Source organism: Tiliqua scincoides, chromosome 5 (assembly GCF_035046505.1).
Source record: "Tiliqua scincoides isolate rTilSci1 chromosome 5, rTilSci1.hap2, whole genome shotgun sequence".
Taxonomy (NCBI): Eukaryota; Metazoa; Chordata; class Lepidosauria; order Squamata; family Scincidae; genus Tiliqua; species Tiliqua scincoides.
The window spans coordinates 67,057,337-67,075,598 of record NC_089825.1 but is presented as its reverse complement, the minus strand read 5'-3'; the positions used below and the strand labels follow the sequence as shown (position 1 = coordinate 67,075,598).

At 42.9% G+C, this 18,262-nt stretch overlaps 1 protein-coding gene and 1 pseudogene across 1 annotated transcript in view; one reads left to right on the top strand and one right to left on the bottom strand.

Moving 5' to 3' along the window:
• Positions 1 to 7,910: 7,910 nt before the first annotated feature.
• SPMIP7 (sperm microtubule inner protein 7) overlaps positions 7,911 to 18,262 on the bottom strand; it is a 33,664-nt gene continuing 23,312 nt past the window's right edge. Inside the window, exons 8-9 of the mRNA XM_066631320.1 lie at positions 9,979 to 10,086; positions 7,911 to 8,034 (exon numbers count right to left, since the gene is read on the bottom strand). Of these exons, the coding sequence (XP_066487417.1) occupies positions 7,911 to 8,034; positions 9,979 to 10,086 (232 nt within the window). The remainder of the gene's footprint in view (positions 8,035 to 9,978; positions 10,087 to 18,262) is intronic.
• LOC136654610 (5S ribosomal RNA) lies at positions 17,443 to 17,559 on the top strand (annotated as a pseudogene).

The following is an 18,262-nucleotide window of genomic DNA, read 5'->3' as shown; positions in this document are numbered from 1 at the left end:
TGAAAAAGCATATAATTATATTAGCCACAAACAGTTTGACACAGAAAATAAGCTGGTATTTACACAGCTGAAGTGGTGATACTCTCTGCAGGGTGTACAGCTAACCAATGAGGCCTTAATGGGGCTTCAGTACAAAACATAAAATGACAGAAAGAAAGAAATGACTGTGAACTGCACATGTCCCCAACTAAAAAGCCATTTCAGACAGTCCTCTGTACTCTGACTCACAGAACTACAGTTCCCAGGGTTCCCTGGGAAAAGGGAATAACTATTAATCTAGTTGGGCAGTCCAATTCTATTGGGCTGCTGCACTAGCGGAACATGTGCTCCGTCAGTGCCAGTTGCTGTAAAGAAGCCGTAAAACATGTGTTAGAGATTTGCACACTGGCAAATCTATGAAGACCCACCAAAGCAGATAAGCCCGCACAAAAATATATTTTTCTTATGTGTTCCATTTTGAAAAACTAAAGTGGGAGCACCAGAGACATGAGACCCACCAGCATATCTCTGTTTTTGAGAAAAGCAGAAATGTTGAGGTTCCAGAAGTGAGTCTACAAAGCTTTCCCAGGAGGCATCTTTGGAGTCTGCTTAATCCCATCTGTTATGGGCTACTCCCTTATTGCAGAAAATTACAAACAATTGTCTTAATTAGAATAACGCCACTATTTCCATTTCCATTAAAGAAAACCATTAAGAATATTTCCAAATTGTTTTGAGTCAACTTTTTTCATCTCGTAAAAGTTAACCCAACCTTCTTAAAAATGTAACAGTTGTTTCTGGTTATTTCTATGACATAACAAGTCACTAGATGATGATGATCCCATCTTTCTTCCCCTATATTCCCTTCCTGCAGCAAGTCTCCCCGCTCCCCTTGTTCCATTTTATTTGTTATTTAAGCTACAAATACCTGATCAAGCTAGGTTTGCCACTCTTTTACTGGGCCTTTAACAGTTGCTAGAAGTACTGGACCAGAATGAATCAGATTATACTTATCTCCTAATGTGGTCCATTGAATGGAGGGTAATGCAATCACACCTGCCCTGCCCCTCATCTCCTCTACTGCCCAAGTGGGGATAGCACAAGTGGGGATGATTTAGTTCACTGAATTCAGAAATTGGTTCCATCCCTGCATGGATGGATGTGCTGTGTTGGCATGCCGAATGGTTAGGGTGGTCAGGTATGCTTATATGTACTTCCACATGAGGGCTGGATTGGGAAGTAGATGTCATCTGATTTGGCCCACTGTGTTTTAGCAGGTGAAGCTTTTTCTGGCATGGAGATAAGGGATCAGAAAACACTTCATTGGTTTAATTTGTTTAAAGAGGTACATGGGGCGGCGGCAAGAAATAGGGCCTTCTCAGTAGTGGTACCAACATTATGGAACTCCCTTCCCCTTGACTTGAGAACGGCTCCCTCCCTTGAGACCTTTCGGCGAGGCCTGAAGACGTTGTTGTTTACACAAGCCTTCTGACTCTATGGCCTTTTTAACATCTTTTATACATCTTTTAGTTTCTTACAGGCGTGATTCCTCCTTGAACTGCTGTTTTATGCTCTTTTTATTCTGACTTTTATCTGATTACTGTTTTTATGGTTTCTCTTAATGTGTTTTTAATGTTTTTATCTGTTAAATTATGTTTTAATCTGTTGTTTTTTGTTTGTTTTTTTAATATGTTGTAAGCTGCCCTGGGTCCCTTTGGGGAGAAGGGCGGGATAAAAATAAAGTTGTTTATTTATTATTATTATTATTATTATTATTATTTCTGTGACTAGTTAAGAGGGAAGTTGCTCCTGTTGCTTTTGAGAAATGATTATCTATATGCAGTAGGTGTGTCTGTTTGTCAGTGTTCTCCAGTGAAATTAAGGTTTTATAAGCAATGGTCAAACTCAATGGTTCCCAAACTTAACAGGTCATAGTGCTCTTTTTTCATGGCAGCCTCTTCTTCCAAACTGTCCCGGGTGCTGCCATCTTGGATCTTGTGCAATCCAAAATGGTGGTGCCTGGGAGAGCTGGAAGAAGACACCACCGGGTACATCCCATGGTGACCCTGTGAGTTCGCCATGATGCCATCAGGCACCACAGTGCACAATTTGGGAACCACTGGTCAAACTCATCAATCTGGACTATTCCCAACATGGACTGTTGTCTTTGCAAATCCTTTGAAGCTGCACGGGTTCTGCCTCTTTAGCCAGGCATTAGCTTCAAGAATTTCTTTCCTGGGAAAAATGGTCTTCTATTTAGACTCGATAGATTGAAACTTACCAATTAATTTATGCTCTTCCATTCCGTTTAAATGCATAATTTTCTCCAAATTCATTTTCATGATGTCAGGATCACGGACACCAGTTCCTCGGTACACCGTCTCATTTTCAACAATCCATTTGTTTCTGTGTTTTGTTTATCCAAGAGACATTTCTCTTTCACTTGGTATATTCATTATGAAATAATTCTCTGAGAAGATACAGGCCACTGATTTTTTGCAATTTGCATCAGCACACTCTTAAGTTATGTTGAAAGCTAAGGTTTTTGGTCCTCTTGCTTCAGAAGTACATTAATATTTCTGTGACCTTTACCGGGTGGCAGACGAGAAGCATTAGGAATAAAATAACAAACGGAGAGAGACAGGGCACTTGAAATTGCATATGTGAGATCCTGAGCCAAGAAGGAACAAAAGGAAAAAGAACTTGCTCTTTATGAAGTTTTAAACAAAGTTTAAAATAATTATGATACTCTCAGCCCAAAAGGGGCAAAAGAAAAGAGGAAGTAAACATTAAAAAGGTACCAAAAAACCCCCTGGAATTTAATACAAAAACATTTATGTAGGCCCAACATCCTTTGACAAGAGATCTCCTTCTGAGGCGTTACAATAGACAAACAGCAACTGAATTGAAATAACAGTGGTGGGGGCGTTGGGCCTACATATTAAAAACAAATATTCCACATTTTCACACTCTTTGAGCTTCACTTCTTTTTCTCTCTCACTGCTGATTGGGGGCCACCCACTTTTTCCTTTGCCCATGTTGAAGGCTGCATGTCTAGGCTCATCTCCACAATCATAAAATCATTTTGGAAATAAGTCAGTCAGTCGAACTTAAATCTGAGTAAACATGCATCAGATCGCACTGCATAATAAACACAGGGTTGTTGCTCAAAATAGTAGTTCCAAATCAGTTTGTCTGACCACCCCCAAATAACTTTTAAGAGCAACACAACCTGCTTCCTGATACCACGACACTGTGTGTTTCCTTACCTCCACTTCACATCACTGGCTGTTGCTGGCAGTAGGGGAAAAACCCATAACAGTGAGGCAAAAGGGTAAGTACAGCTGCCAGACACTGCAAAGGAGGTGGGTGAACTCAGCATGGATCTGCCATGTTTCTGGCAGTTAATTTATGTATATTTTATTTTTTGAAAATATGCCCTGCTAGATTTTCATATGAGCTCCACACATCAAAAAACAAAATCATTTTTTAAACTGTCAAACTACAAGCCCCAAAACTGGAAGCAGTAGCAGCAGAACAGAATAGGGGCCCAATCCTATCCAACTTTCCAGCACTGGTGCAGCCACAATGCAGCCTAAAGTTAAGGGAACAAATGTTCCCATACCTTGAGGTGGCCTCTGTGACTGCCCTACCATCACAGGTTGCAGCACACGCCCCATAGGCATGGCTGCACCGGCCCTGGAAAGTTGGATAGAATTGGACACTGGGACTAAAATCCTATATACACACTTTCCTGGGAGTAAGCCCCAATGTGTGTGTTTGTCTGTACACCACTTTGGGTTTTTAGAAAAGCAGTATAGAAATCCAATAAATAAATAAATAAGCACCATGAGACATACTTTTGACTAGACATGCTTAGGATTGCACTGTAAGTACATATTCTCCTCAGCAACAAAACCAGCAGTTTTTTTAAAAAGTGGAATAATGCTTTTTCAACAGCAGGAGATCAGCAACATAAACATCAATTTATCTTAAAGGTCTGTTGTTTTGCCTGTTGATTGCAGATACAAATTGTTGGGGAGGGCCTTCCACAGATTTTTCACCACCACTAAGAAGACTCTGTCTAGTGGAGCATGTTGGTCAGTGAAGACACATAGAACAGGACATCAGATACTGTATGGCAAGTGTTCCCAAACTGGGGCGTCATGATGCACCACCCAGCAAAGCCCTACAGAGGTGCTATTGCCCTTTAGGGGTGCAAGGGGGTAAGGCAGTGATGTGATCCCAAAGATCATGCCACTATCAGGAACGGGATGGGGTTGAACTTACCTAATGCAGCACCGGCCTCTGTGGGGGTGCAGGTAGCCCTGTGGACCCCTCCAGAGGACTTCATGTGCATCTACAAGTCTAAAGATAACGATTGCAACCCACTTACGGTTTATGATAGCAAAACCATAAATGGGTCACATTCATTATTTTTAGATTTGTAGAGGCATGGGGAGCCCTGCAGGGGGGTCCGGGGGGGGTGTCTCTGGACATGCTGCATTAGGTAGGTTAAAAAAAAATCTGTCCCTGGCAGCGGTGTGATCCTAAGGATCAAATCACTGCCTTCCCCCCAGTCCCGCAAGCACTTGAGAGTTTGTGAATGGCTACTGTATGGAGTTCACAGAGAGTTACATGTATGGGAGGAGTTGGTCCTGGCTACATACCCAGGTCCCAAGTCATTTAGAGTAGCGCCTTATACTGAACTTGGAAATGAAAATTAGATATGATAGGGCAGTCACATGTATTTATTCATGTGGCTGGCCATTTACAAAACTGGATTGGGGGTAAGACCCAACCTGTGCATTATATAGAATGAGCTGATTGATTTCTGGACTGTTCCACTTCAGACTGCAGGAGGGAAGTCATAATTTAGAATGCTTCCCCGTTTGGGGGGGGGGGAATTCAAAGAAATCCCCACGGCATGAAGTAAATGAATACAGTGGAAGAAAAGTTTCGTGCAGAACTTTCTCTGATTGACTGGCTTACTAAATGCAGGATGTTTTTGCTATGGAGGAGGATTAAAAAAAATGACTCCCCCCACACAACTGCAGTCTGGGACAGATAAGTCTAGCATCACAGTCTTCATAATGTGTGGACTGGGTCTTATTTACATGAAAAAGAGTGCGGGGGGGGGGGAAGTGAAACCTGCCTCACCCCTGGCTTATCTTGTACTCGATGCTTTTGTGCAATTTTCTCACAGCCTGCGTCACTTCTGGTGTCAGACCTCTGCTCAGATAAAACCCTTTAAAGAAGCAGAGCACCGAAAGTTGAGGCAGTAGAGAGACTGTTTTCATTCCCCCCCCTCCCCACATGCTCCTCTTCATGTAACAAGTAAACCATCATCCCTGATTTATCTATAAGTAGGCAAACACATGGGAGGCTATCCAGCTGCACCTAGCTTGACCCTTGTTTCCATCCAAAGGGTTGATTCCTACGTTCCCCCCTTTTAGGTATACATGTAAAAAAAAAGTTTGGCTGGACATCTAGAAAGTGTAACAAACATGATGCATACAGCTAGTGGCCATAAGTACACACTATTCAGTGCTCACTAAGTGCACACTTCCGACCAAGTGCACCCAAGTTTGCAACACACAAGCACGGTAAAACAGAAATGACGTTTTTGGAATAACCACTTGATATAAGGCAAAAAATAAATGAATGAATTCAAGCAGCCATACTGTGTTTCAGTTGCAGTGTAATTTAAACACATATTTGAGGTGTCAGGAAAATAGTTTGATACCTGATGACTTTGGATGAATTTACTTTCAAAGTCTGCATGTTGATGACAAAAGCTTTTGCCGCCCATGGGGAGCGGGATGGCTTTTGTCTTGGCGTGAGCCAAGTGATCAGTTCCAAATGATTACTTGCAGGTGAAAACCAGCTGACTCCTACTGAACAACCTCTCTGAATTTTTTTTTTCCAGTGGTTTAACTTCACACAGGAAGTCAAGCCTTTTCCTGCCCACATTTAGGTAACATTAGCATAGTTTAAGGACAAGACTATGAACTGGTTCGCTCCTAATCTTTACATCCTGGTTGAGGGACTGGGGCAGGAGCATGCTAGCTGATGTACTCTTTTCCTCCTCTCCTGCCATCTCCAGCATACATTCCCTCTTTGGTGCTGACTGTGGTGCAACTGATGTCTGCATCAAAATTAATGTGGCTCCATTGTTATAGCTTAATTAGAGGTTGCAAACCAGTGTCTTGACATCCACTGCTGAACCACTGAGGGTGTGGGGAATTGGCATGGAAAGGTGCTCTAGGACAGTGTTTCTCAAACTGTGGGTTGGGAGCCACTAGGTGGGTCACGAGCCATTTTCAGGTGGGTCCCCATTCATTTCAATATTTTATTTTTAATATATTAGACTTGATGTTACCCTGGTATGTGACTGCATTGGGGGAAATGTTGCACATTTGTACTTTTAACAGGCTATTATGTGTATGCTTTTAACAATGATAGTCAATGGGACTTACTCCTGGGTAAGTGTGGGTAGGATTGCAGCCTAGATGGTTAAAAATTTTCCTGCTTGATGATGTCACTTCTGCTCATGACATCACTTCTGGTGGGTCTGACAGATTCACATTCTAAGTGTGCTAAACGTTTGAGAACCACTGCTCTCAGACCCTGACAATGTTATGTGTCTTCGTTACAGACATACAGCCTGATCCTAAGGACATTTATTGGAAGTAAGTCCCATTGAATGCAATGAGACATACTTCTGAGTGTGTAAGGCACTGAAGCTGCAGGACTGCCCCTTCCTGTAGGATGAAGTATATGCTCCAGTGGCCTGGCTGATTTAGGGCGCAATTCTAACCCAACTTTCCAGCACCTAGGTAAGGGCAATGCAACTCCAAGATAAGGGAACAAACATTGCCTTAGCTTGAGGAGGCCTCCAAACCTGCCACCCAACTGCAGGATGCAGCTCATACTCCACTGGAACAGCTATGCCAGTGCTGGAAAGATGGTTAGGATTGAGACCTTAGATAGGATTGGGTTGCTAATGCAGCACAAAGCCATGCATTGTGACCAGCCAGCTGCTTTGTGCATTCTCAGGAAGGCAGCAAAACCAAGTTTATCAAGGTCTTGATGGGTCTGCATGAACAGTTAGTGGAATGAATTCAGTTTAGTGGGTCCCAGGTAGTTGAATAGCCCTGGTCAAAGTGAAAAGATTCCATAGTAGATTACACTCATAACAACAATTCTCATTTTAGTTAGTCACGCTGCTCCACAGGGCGTGGAGTAAGGACAGGAGGTTAGGACTACTTTTAAATATTTGTGTGTATGCTGCAAAAGACATTGCTGTGATGGGAAGTGAAGTAATAATTATGCTAAATTCCCTACTTAAGTACAGGTTAGGTTTCAGGGATCTGTACTTAAGGCTGCAATCCTAACCATACTTTCCTGAGAGTAAGCCCCATTGAACAAAATAGGACTTACATCTGAGTAGATCTGGTTAGGATTGTACCCTAAGTTAGAAGATACTAACATCAAAACAATTGGTTCTTGCTGGCCCAGCATTATTGTGCCTGTGCAAAAGCACCACAAATGGTTGCACTGGGCCTGCGCAAAAGTACCAGTGCAGCCATTTATAACTTGTACATCCATAACTCAGGTAGCCATTGTATGATTCATTGTACGTTAAGAAATAATAATGAAGAGGTTCTGGGAGACACAATCGAAACATTTCCTGCAGAAATCTAAATAAAGTCCTGTGAAAACAGAGTTTTTATTTTTTATTAAACATTTGTTAATTGGTGTACAATTGGCTACATCATCATATGGCATCTCAGATTTCCCATGTCATGAAAACAAACACACATTTACAAATGTTTGATTCTTGCCCATTTTTTTTAAAGTCATACATTATCTCTTTTCTGTTTTCCATGATCTGTTTCAGAGTTGTGTCACTGGGGGAAAATACTTGTTCAGATTTTAATTCTTTCTTTCTCCTTCTTATTGAAAGAATTTTGAGGTTCAGTGGGTGTAAGGAGTTGTGACAAGGGCCCCAGATGTGGAAATTCAGTTGGCTGCCCATGCTTAGCCATGTACCTGCAATCACAGGAGAAGAACTGCATATAAATGCATATGAATGTGAAATACATTTTGAACTCAGGACTGTTATTGCTATATATGCCTGGAGAAAATGATTACTATTTGCTGAGATTCTATATCACTGCAGATAAATCTGATTGACATTTATAAATCCTTTCTAGTATTGTTTTTTGGCCCCATTCACACACTCCAATAGGTTAATGAGAACTGCTTTCTCATATTGCTATGTCACGCAATGATGGGATGTGTGTAAATACTGAACCATGTGAATGGGGCCATGACATTGGTCCTTTCATCCTCTCACTTGGCTGGGATGGAAGATGACATGTCAGTTCCGAAAGGCCCACAAAACTGACTCTGCCCACACAGTTTCAGTATTTGCGCGCATGCGCACACACACACACACACACACACACACACACACACACACTATAGAATCACAACATCTCCTTTTGTTTTGGGTGATGCAGCAAGGTCAGTGTCTGTCTGACGTAAAGGTTTCATACATCTCTCAAGCGGATAGGTATAAAACCTATCCTAGATTTTTGAAGTCTAAGATGCCTGTCTGTTGTGAAAGTCTGGTAAAGCACAACAGTAATACTTTGCTGTAACAAAATAATCCAATGCATGTCTATTCAGCAGTAAATCCCATTGAGTTTGGTGTATCTTGTAGCTCAAGATAGGTTTTTTTTTTGTGTTGATCAGTCTTGTGAATCCCTCATGTGTCTTAGAGCACAATCCTAACTAACTTAGAGCACAATCCTAACTAACTTTCCAGCACTGGCATAGCTGTGCTAGTGGGGCATGTGTTGCATCCTGCACTTAGGGGGCAGTCGCGGAGGCCTCCTCGTTAAGGCAATGTTCATTATCTTACCTCAGAGTTGCATTGCCCTTATGTCAGTGCCAGAAAGTTGGTTAGGATTGCGGCCTTTGACATGTATCCAGATTACTACTACCATGCAGACTCTTAAAATACAAGTTGGTAAGGAGCTAGCATGGCAAAGATTTGTTAAAGCATGTACACAAAACATCTACCATGCCCCCCCCCCCCACCAAAAAGGGCAAGGCTGGATTACTATCACATCAAAGAGATCATGTGAGTTGACTGTTGCAGGAAGGATGGTTGTGGGCTTTCCCAGAACTAAGGCTCAGCCTGGGTGAATCTGAGAAATGGAGCAAATCATTGTGCTGGTGAGTCTGGTGAAGGGAAAGTGTAGTTGCAAAACCTTGGGGGTCAGCATTTCCTGCGGCTTGTGTCACATTAATTCCAGAACATAGAGAGAAAAAAATTCAAGACATGGGAATCAGTGCCAACATCTAACAATCAAATCTACAGATATAGGCTGGAATCCAAGGAACTGAGTGACTATCAGTAGTTCTGCACGTGTAGGGTGGATTCAATCTTGTGGCTGCCCCTGCCAAATGATAAAGCTCTTTTGAAATTGTGAGGATATTCAAAAGCAGCTTAAGATAAGGCATGGTTCTCTCTCGCTTTCTGTGTCTGCAGCTGCAAGTAGAAAAAGGTCAAAATTCCACTGGAGCACCCAATGCCTTGGGCATGCCTCAGATAGCTCTTTGGATGCTGGTCGTAACATGGAAATATTAAGGATCTGGAGAATATTGGGCTTCTGGCCTATGGAAATCTATGGAACATTAGTTGTGGCTAACTTAAATCATACTGATTTTATCAAGATACAGATTTCTCTGGATTTGGGGGTTTCTGTTTGCTCCATAAATGTTAAATGGAAATACAAAGAGAATCTGAAGTCAGGTGCTGATGTCAAATAATCTGGAGAGCTTTCATTGGAATTTATCTCCCATTTTTTTCTGATGCAAAGAAATGTCATGCTTAATATTTAATTGTTCTTTAATGAAATAACCATAATTAGGATTTTCCTTCTAACGTATCTGAGCAAATTAAGTCATGTGCCTCATACTTACCCATGCATTTGTGAAATTATTGATGGCGATGTTGGTGGAAGATTAGAATTTGCTGGTTGGGTAGCTGACCAATGAACCTTGCCGGTGTATCCAAAGGTGTTTGGCTTGCTAAGGGGAAAAGTTAAAGGGAGAAAAGGAAGAGAGGAATTGATTAAATGGGCACAGGCTTGAAATAATGACTTCCTGTTAGCTGTAATTAAGGCAAAAATGTTGGCTTATGTTGCTGCATATGAGGTGGGGAGTTGAAAGGATCTAGCGAAGAAATGTATACCACATTTACTTCCTCAGAGCAAACATAATTCTCAAGTTTTACAGGACCATGAATTTTTCATTTTTGAGGATGTGGTCCAGATTTTGCATACAGAAAAGAAAGTGTGAACAAACTGTTGGTATTTAAAAAAACAACAATGTTTATTTAAAAGTTTGGGACAACATTTAAATTTTATCTCATTTTACATTTTATATTACTACATTGGATTTCTCACCTTTTTGCACCTTTTTTTGAATTCTGTACAAATATGTATGGAAGAAACACCTAATAATAGAGAAAATGATATTGGATATTCCACATCATCTGTCCATTATGATGTATATCATAGCCACGATACACCTACATGTATAATAAATGAACCTATGTGTAAAAGTGGCCAGTTTGTGGCTACATGTGCTCTCTCTCTCTCTCTCTCTCTCTCTCTCTCTTTGGCTATTTGTGCAAGTTATTCCCATTAGTATAAATAAAATTTTAGAAAAGTTGTTATGGAAAAAATGGTTTCAGCACTTCCATCTAGAAAAATGGAATTGGTGTGTATGGACAAAGTCTAAGATTGAAAGCATCTGGGTATGGGATAGTATATATTATACTATTACACTATATTACACTAGCCATTAGTTATTTGGTTTTTTCTGTAAACCACTTTGTGAAATTTTTGTTGAAAAGTGGTATATAAATACTGTTGTTATTCCCCTGGGGGGTGGGGATAAGAATAGGCCCTCGGTTTGGCTGTACTTGTCATAAGAGGCGACTAAACAGCCACTGGGTAGATGGGACTCGTTAGCCTGGGAAGGCAGCTCATCTGAGAGAAGGAAAACTCTGATCCCAAACCTCCACTGCCTTGTGGCTACATCCAATTATGGAAAAGGCTTCAGGAGTCAACCTCGAGGCAAAATTCGGAGCCGGAGTCCTTGAGGCAGTTCATGGCTGAACACAGTCATGTTCTGGCAACTCCTACGACGCCGCTGGAACCAACCGTATCGGCCTCTGCCTTTCCATTGGACCATTTCAGCGACATGGAGAGGGGGGATTTGCTGCATGGGAAACAGTCTATCCTCCATATCTAGTTTACTCTGCCTTCGTGCTCTGGAGAGGACATTCTGTTCCAGAATCACCATTCAGAGCGCGATACCATAGTCTTCCGAGACTGAAGGATGCCAACAATGTTGTTGTTGTTGTTGTTGTTGTTATATTTTGCTCTCAAACAAGACAGATGGTGAATCTCCAGATGGTTATTTTCATGCCACCTAGCAAGCTGCAATTTGATATGTAGCGCAAGACAGTTGAATTACTAAAAACTCAAAAAATATTTTTACATGTTACAATCAATACCCAGTGCATGAAGTTTATTTCATAATAGAAGCTAGCTGCACTCCAGGATAGAGCATGCTAAATCACACATTTGAAGGCTGTGCTGTGGGAGATATGTTGCTCTTTATACACTAGAATCAGCCTTAATTGGGAAAGGGGATTTCCAGTAGCAGCTAGAAAGTGGAATGTGTACCTGTACTTTGGAAATGCAGCTACACTTACAGGTTATATAAAAATAATTGGTCTAATGGCGCCACACATAATGCAACGACGTCAAATCAGGTGGAAAGCAGCAATGTAGCACAGAGAATGAAGGATGAGGATCCACGGCATGAAATTCCATTATACCTTGCAATATATCCAGCAATATTAGAAATTAGCTTACACCTAATAACTTTGTAAGACTGGGAACATCTGAATCTCATTACACACTGCAGAGAGTTTTTATTTGTAAAGTGGTCTGACCTTTAAAGCATACAAAGCTAGAGCTAACCTGGAACTGCTTGTTACAATTCAAGTTGTTTTGCTATTTGTTGGCTGCTTTCTGTTTGGGAAAAAAAGGTAAGAAAAGAATGCATTTGTGTCCATCTTGAGATGGCAGCAGCAAATGCCAGTCTTTCTGTGATGATTCTCAGTGCAGATTCAGTTGTGTGCTAGCTGAGGGAGAGAATGTGAGCCACAGACCAATCCAAATGGGAAGTTGAACTGGCGCAGGCCTCCCTGTGCTGTCTTTGACTATTGCAAATGTGACATAAAGCATGTTTGCAGCTACTGGTAAGAACATAACATAAGAACATAAGCAGTGCTGGCACAAAGATATGCGAATGCTTGATGGTGCTGGATCCAGTCCCCACGCAGACTGGCACAGGTAAGTGTGCACTGTGCAGTGTGAGGGATGGGAGAGGGTGGTGGGAGAGTTGTGTGGAGTGGTCATTTATGGGTGGGGGAGGATTGGGCCCATAAGGGGGTTGGGTAGGCAGCAGCAGCGCATGCCATATCCTAACCCCTGCTCCTGGGCTGGGCAGCCCTAAATGGCTTCTCAGATATGCACCAGTTAAATAGCTGAAGTGGATCCATGAAAGTACCAGAAAACAAAACTTCAAAATAGATTCAAAAACATTCAAAATCCAAGGCTCTTAGATTAAATCAGTGGTTCCCCAAGCAGTGAGCCGTGAGCGGGGAGCCATGGAAACCAGCCAGAGGAGCCACAGAATCCTCACATAAATCCCACAAACCTATACAATAGATAGGATCGTAGCCCAAATGGGGAGCTGTGGCCAATAGCCCAGTAGGTCAAGGGAGCTGCCAGTCAAAAAAGTTTGGGAACCACTGGATGAGATGGTTACAGTTAGGAGCAAATAAGGCACATCCAGTGTTAAAACAGAAACAAGACATGAATTGAGCATGGTAAATAGAAAAGGTGTTCTTCACATGAGCTTCCACAAGTATATCACACTTCCACCACTTTTACCAACTCAGATTTGAACACAAGCTAGTGTAACACGTGTAGGCAGTTTGGAAAATGTAGAAAATATAAGATAGTCCTAACTGTTAATTACAGGGTGTAAATACAATTGGTACTAAGTGCTAACCAGTAACAACAGGAACTTGTCCTTAAGGAAACAATATCCAGTCCTCTTCAATGAAGACAAGGAACAACTAATGTACAATATGTGAGCTGGATATCTATTAGGCCCTCTAGTGGAAACAATGAGTTCTTGCATTGCAAGAACTGACCATTGGAAACTCTACCACAGTGATTTTCAGTCTTTTTCATCTCATGGCACACTGACAAGGCACTAAAATGGTCCAGGCACACCACCAGGTTTTTGGCAATTGACAAGGCACACCATGCTGCCAGTGGGGGGTTCACATCTCCCATTGGCCCTATTAATAAATGACCTTTCCCCAAATTCCTGTGGCACACCTGTGGACCACTCACGGCACACCAGTGTGCCATGGCACAGTGGTTGAAAACGGCTGCTCTACCAGGAGCAGTCTGCACTAGGGGTGTCAAACTAATTTCATACAGAGGGCTGAATAGCATTCTTGATGCTGGCTGAGGGCCAGAAGTAATGTCATTAGGCAGGAAGTGATGTCATTAAACAGCTCATAACAAAAAATTTTGTTATGTTTTTCTCACTTAGGAACTTATTAGCTGCAAATGACAGAAAATACACAAATCTTGATAATATTTCAAGATATGGGAGAGCCCAATTTTCATGTGGGCTGCCCTTTCAGCAGTGACATCTCAGCACTGCTCAGCAGCTGAGAGCCTGAGGGCTGGATAAAAAGCTCCCACCAGTGGCATCCAGCTCCCAGGCCTTATGTTTGACACCCCTGGTCTACACAGTGCTGTCAGTTTCTCTTCTCTCCACTTGGCTCTACACCACATCAGTGGCTCCATAAAATGTAATTATGAATTTGGGTGGAAGGTCAGGATGGAAAGACAAGTCTTCCTGGGGAAGGCTTTGCATGAGCAGGAGGATGCAGCTTCTGGGGCATTGTACCCAGAAACAACCACACTCTCTGTCTCTCCTTCTGTAGATCTCTTGGTAAGAAGTCCATGTTCCTCCTAGAACGTTCAGGAGGATTGGAACCTTCAATGGATTGGAATCTCCAATCCATTCCTATTCAACTAGACGAGTTTATTTGCTGACAGGAGGGGTGGTGGGGGAAACTTTTTCTCTTCCCATCTATGACTGGTTCCTCTCTAGAACCAACTTGCCCAGGCAGAGGTGGTGAACGAGTGGGCATGCCCGCATCCCCCCTTCTCTTTACTTACATCTGAGCATGATCGGTAGCCTCCCTGCCCTGCATCACTTCTCTTGGAAATGAACATATCAAGGGATGCCTAGCATCTCCTCCACCCATTCACTACAAACAGAATCAGGGCACAGCAGGGAAGCAGCCCATTGTGCTTGTCATAAATAAAGGGAAGGAGGGAGAAAAGAAACAGGGGCAGGTGCCAAATCACCTTTCCCTGCCTACTGGGTGCTTCATAAGCACCAAATAAGCAGGGAGAAGTTGTTTGGAGCTGTGGCAGTTTTCCTGCCGCTTTCCTGCCTCCACTCCCACAGTCACTGCCCTCTGTAGAGAACACAAAAAGCAGCCAGCTGGACTGGTTGGAGGCCAGGAAGCAGAGAGTGGGTGTCAATGGGCAATTTTTACAATGGAGAGAGGTGAAAAGCGGTGTGCCCCAAGGATCTGTCCTGGGACCGGTGCTTTTCAACCTCTTCATAAATGACCTGGAGACAGGGTTGAGCAGTGAAGTGGCTAAGTTTGCAGATGACACCAAACTTTTCCGAGTGGTAAAGACCAGAAGTGATTGTGAGGAGCTCCAGAAGGATCTCTCCAGACTGGCAGAATGGGCAGCAAAATGGCAGATGCGCTTCAATGTCAGTAAGTGTAAAGTCATGCACATTGGGGCAAAAAATCAAAACTTTAGATATAGGCTGATGGGTTCTGAGCTGTCTGTGACAGATCAGGAGAGAGATCTTGGGGTGGTGGTGGACAGGTCGATGAAAGTGTCGACCCAATGTGCGGCGGCAGTGAAGAAGGCCAATTCTATGCTTGGGATCATTAGGAAGGGTATTGAGAACAAAACGGCTAGTATTATAATGCCGTTGTACAAATCTATGGTAAGGCCACACCTGGAGTATTGTGTCCAGTTCTGGTCACCGCATCTCAAAAAAGACATAGTGGAAATGGAAAAGGTGCAAAAGAGAGCGACTAAGCTGATTACGGGGCTGGGGCACCTTCCTTATGAGGAAAGGCTACGGCGTTTGGGCCTCTTCAGCCTAGAAAAGAGACGCTTGAGGGGGGACATGATTGAGACATACAAAATTATGCAGGGGATGGACAGAGTGGATAGGGAGATGCTCTTTACACTCTCACATAATACCAGAACCAGGGGACATCCACTAAAATTGAGTGTTGGGCGGGTTAGGACAGACAAAAGAAAATATTTCTTTACTCAGCGCGTGGTCGGTCTGTGGAACTCCTTGCCACAGGATGTGGTGCTGGCGTCTAGCCTAGACGCCTTTAAAAGGGGATTGGACGAGTTTCTGGAGGAAAAATCCATTATGGGGTACAAGCCATGATGTGTATGCGCAACCTCCTGATTTTAGGAATGGGTTAAGTCAGAATGCCAGATGTAGGGGAGAGCACCAGGATGAGGTCTCTTGTTATCTGGTGTGCTCCCTGGGGCATTTGGTGGGCCGCTGTGAGATACAGGAAGCTGGACTAGATGGGCCTATGGCCTGATCCAGTGGGGCTGTTCTTATGTTCTTATGTTCTTATGACTGCTCTTCGCAGTGGCTCCACTTGTGCAGTGGAGGGTAGTGAATGCAGGGGTGGAGGCAGTGCAGCAAACCCCCCCCCCCCTGCTGGTGGACAGCTCTGCACCCTCTGTCTTCCTGCCTGCCTAATGGGCCTCTTCCTCCTCATCAGGATAGTGATGACTGCTCCAACCAATTTAAAATAACTGGTGAGTCTTGCTCTGATATCTTTTAAAAATAGCTGGAACATCTGTATACTCCATATTTATCCAGAATCTACACAATCAGACAAGTTCCCCTTTTCAGACAACATATATAGTGACAAGAACTGTGGAAACAAGAGTCACACCTGCCTCTTTGGATTCATTTAAAGTGGCAGCATTGAGAATATACACTTAGGGCGCCTAACCCTAACCTATCAATCCTAACCAACTTTCCAGCATTGACATAGCAGTGCCAATGTGGCGTGCACTGCCTCCTGCCTCCTGCAGTGGGAGGCAGTCAAGGGGGGCTTCCTCAAGGTACCTTGGGCCTGCATTGCAGCTAGGTCAGTGCTGGAATATTGGTTAGGATTGCGCCCTTAAATGCATTGTGAGATTATGTGGAACAATTGCTTGGCTTTGCACTCTAAAGGAATTTGGGGAATCAAGGTTCTGTGGATGGCAAGAAAGCAATGCCTAAGGTACATGTACACAGCACATATAGAATTAAAGCCTTTATCTTCAAGGGCCTGGTTTACACAAGTGTATTTACTATCTGAGTGCTGTATTGAGGCATGATCTGCATGTATGAATAAACCATCACAGATATTCCATAGATAGAACTTCCATATTGCTTCAGATCTCTACATGTACAATGCTTTTCAACAGTTAAGGTCCAACTAGATGGGCTGTGGGAGAGTCCATGATCAGGATCTATTGCCTTTTAAAAAGAATATCAGTATAACAGTGGGGTAGAGATTGGTTGAGGACTGAAGTGCTGGGGGAGAGGGGTCATCCTCACTCAGCTATTTTCCTTTTCCTGTAAGCATCAGCTGTGTATGCAGAAGGCCCCAGATTCAATCCTTGGAATCTCCAAGTGAGGCTGAGATAAAACCTTGTTTGAAAATCCTAGCGAGTCACTGCCAATCAATGTAGACAATATTGACTTACGTAGACCATTGGTGTGAGGCAGCTTCATGCATTCATATGACTAAAACACCCTTGAAGCTGCCTTTTGCAGTGGGGGGGGGATGCAGGTTTAACTTGTGCTTTCAGTTCATCATATACTTAAACTGGAAGCAAGGACGAACAAGCTAATTTCAACACCAGACAAGACAGAGGTGCTCTTAGTCAGGAGACCAGCAGCTCACGCTATGGATTGTCAGCTTGTTCCGGATGGGGTTCAACTCCCTTGAAGGATCAGGTTTGGAGTCTGCAGGTGCTACCAGACTCAGCATTGCTACTAGATGCTCAAATGGCAGCTATGGAGGCCCTTTGCCCAGCTTAGGCTACTGTGCAATCTGAGTCCTTTTCTGGATCAATCAGATTGGGCTGTGGTTAACAAAGCACTGGTTACATCAAGATTGAATTTCAGTAATGCACATTATGTGGAACTATGTTTGGCAGCAACTGTTATCCTGCACATGCCCAATCTCGTCTGATCTCGGAAGCTAAGCAGGGTCAGGCCTGGTTAGTACTTGCATGGGAGACCGCCTGGGAATACCGGGTGCTGTAGGCTTAGACTTATACCGTACCATAGTCTTTCGAGACTGAAGGTTGCCAACCAGTAACCAATTATTTGGAGCTGCCCCTAAAGTCACTTGGAAATTCCAAATAGGGTAGAATATTGTTGCATAAGTTTTGACCAGAACAAGGAAGTTTGACCAAGTCATTCCTGCTGGTCCATTTCAAGTGTAATATAAGGAGCCATTTGTAAGCTTTAAAGTGCTTAAAATGTGGGCCTATAGTCCCTGTTGAAATGGCCTGTTCAGAGATGTTGGGAGGGCCCTCCTGTATATTTTGCTAGCAGTGTTGTGAGAGAGATGGTGGCACCTCATATTAGGAACTCATTGCCTTTGGAGATGAGGATGTCTCCCTCTCTGCCAGCATTCCAACAGCAGTTGTTTATTTTCCATAATGATCAAGGTTAATTTTAGTTTCAGACCATGGGATTGTTTTTCGCTTCCCCCCTATTACTGCTTTTGTTATTTTTTTTGTTATTGTTTAATTACTATTATTGTCTTGTTTTTAACTATGGTAAGCCTCACTGGGTGCTTCCCACTGGGAGGAGAAGGGCGAGATAAAAATATTTTAAATTAATAAAATAAGCGAACTAGACATTATGGTAGTTGTGGTGCTGCTGCCAAAATCAGCTGTCCTGTGTCCCCTATTCCTCTTTTCTCCATAATGTCTACAGCTTCTCAATAGGTGACGTGATGTCA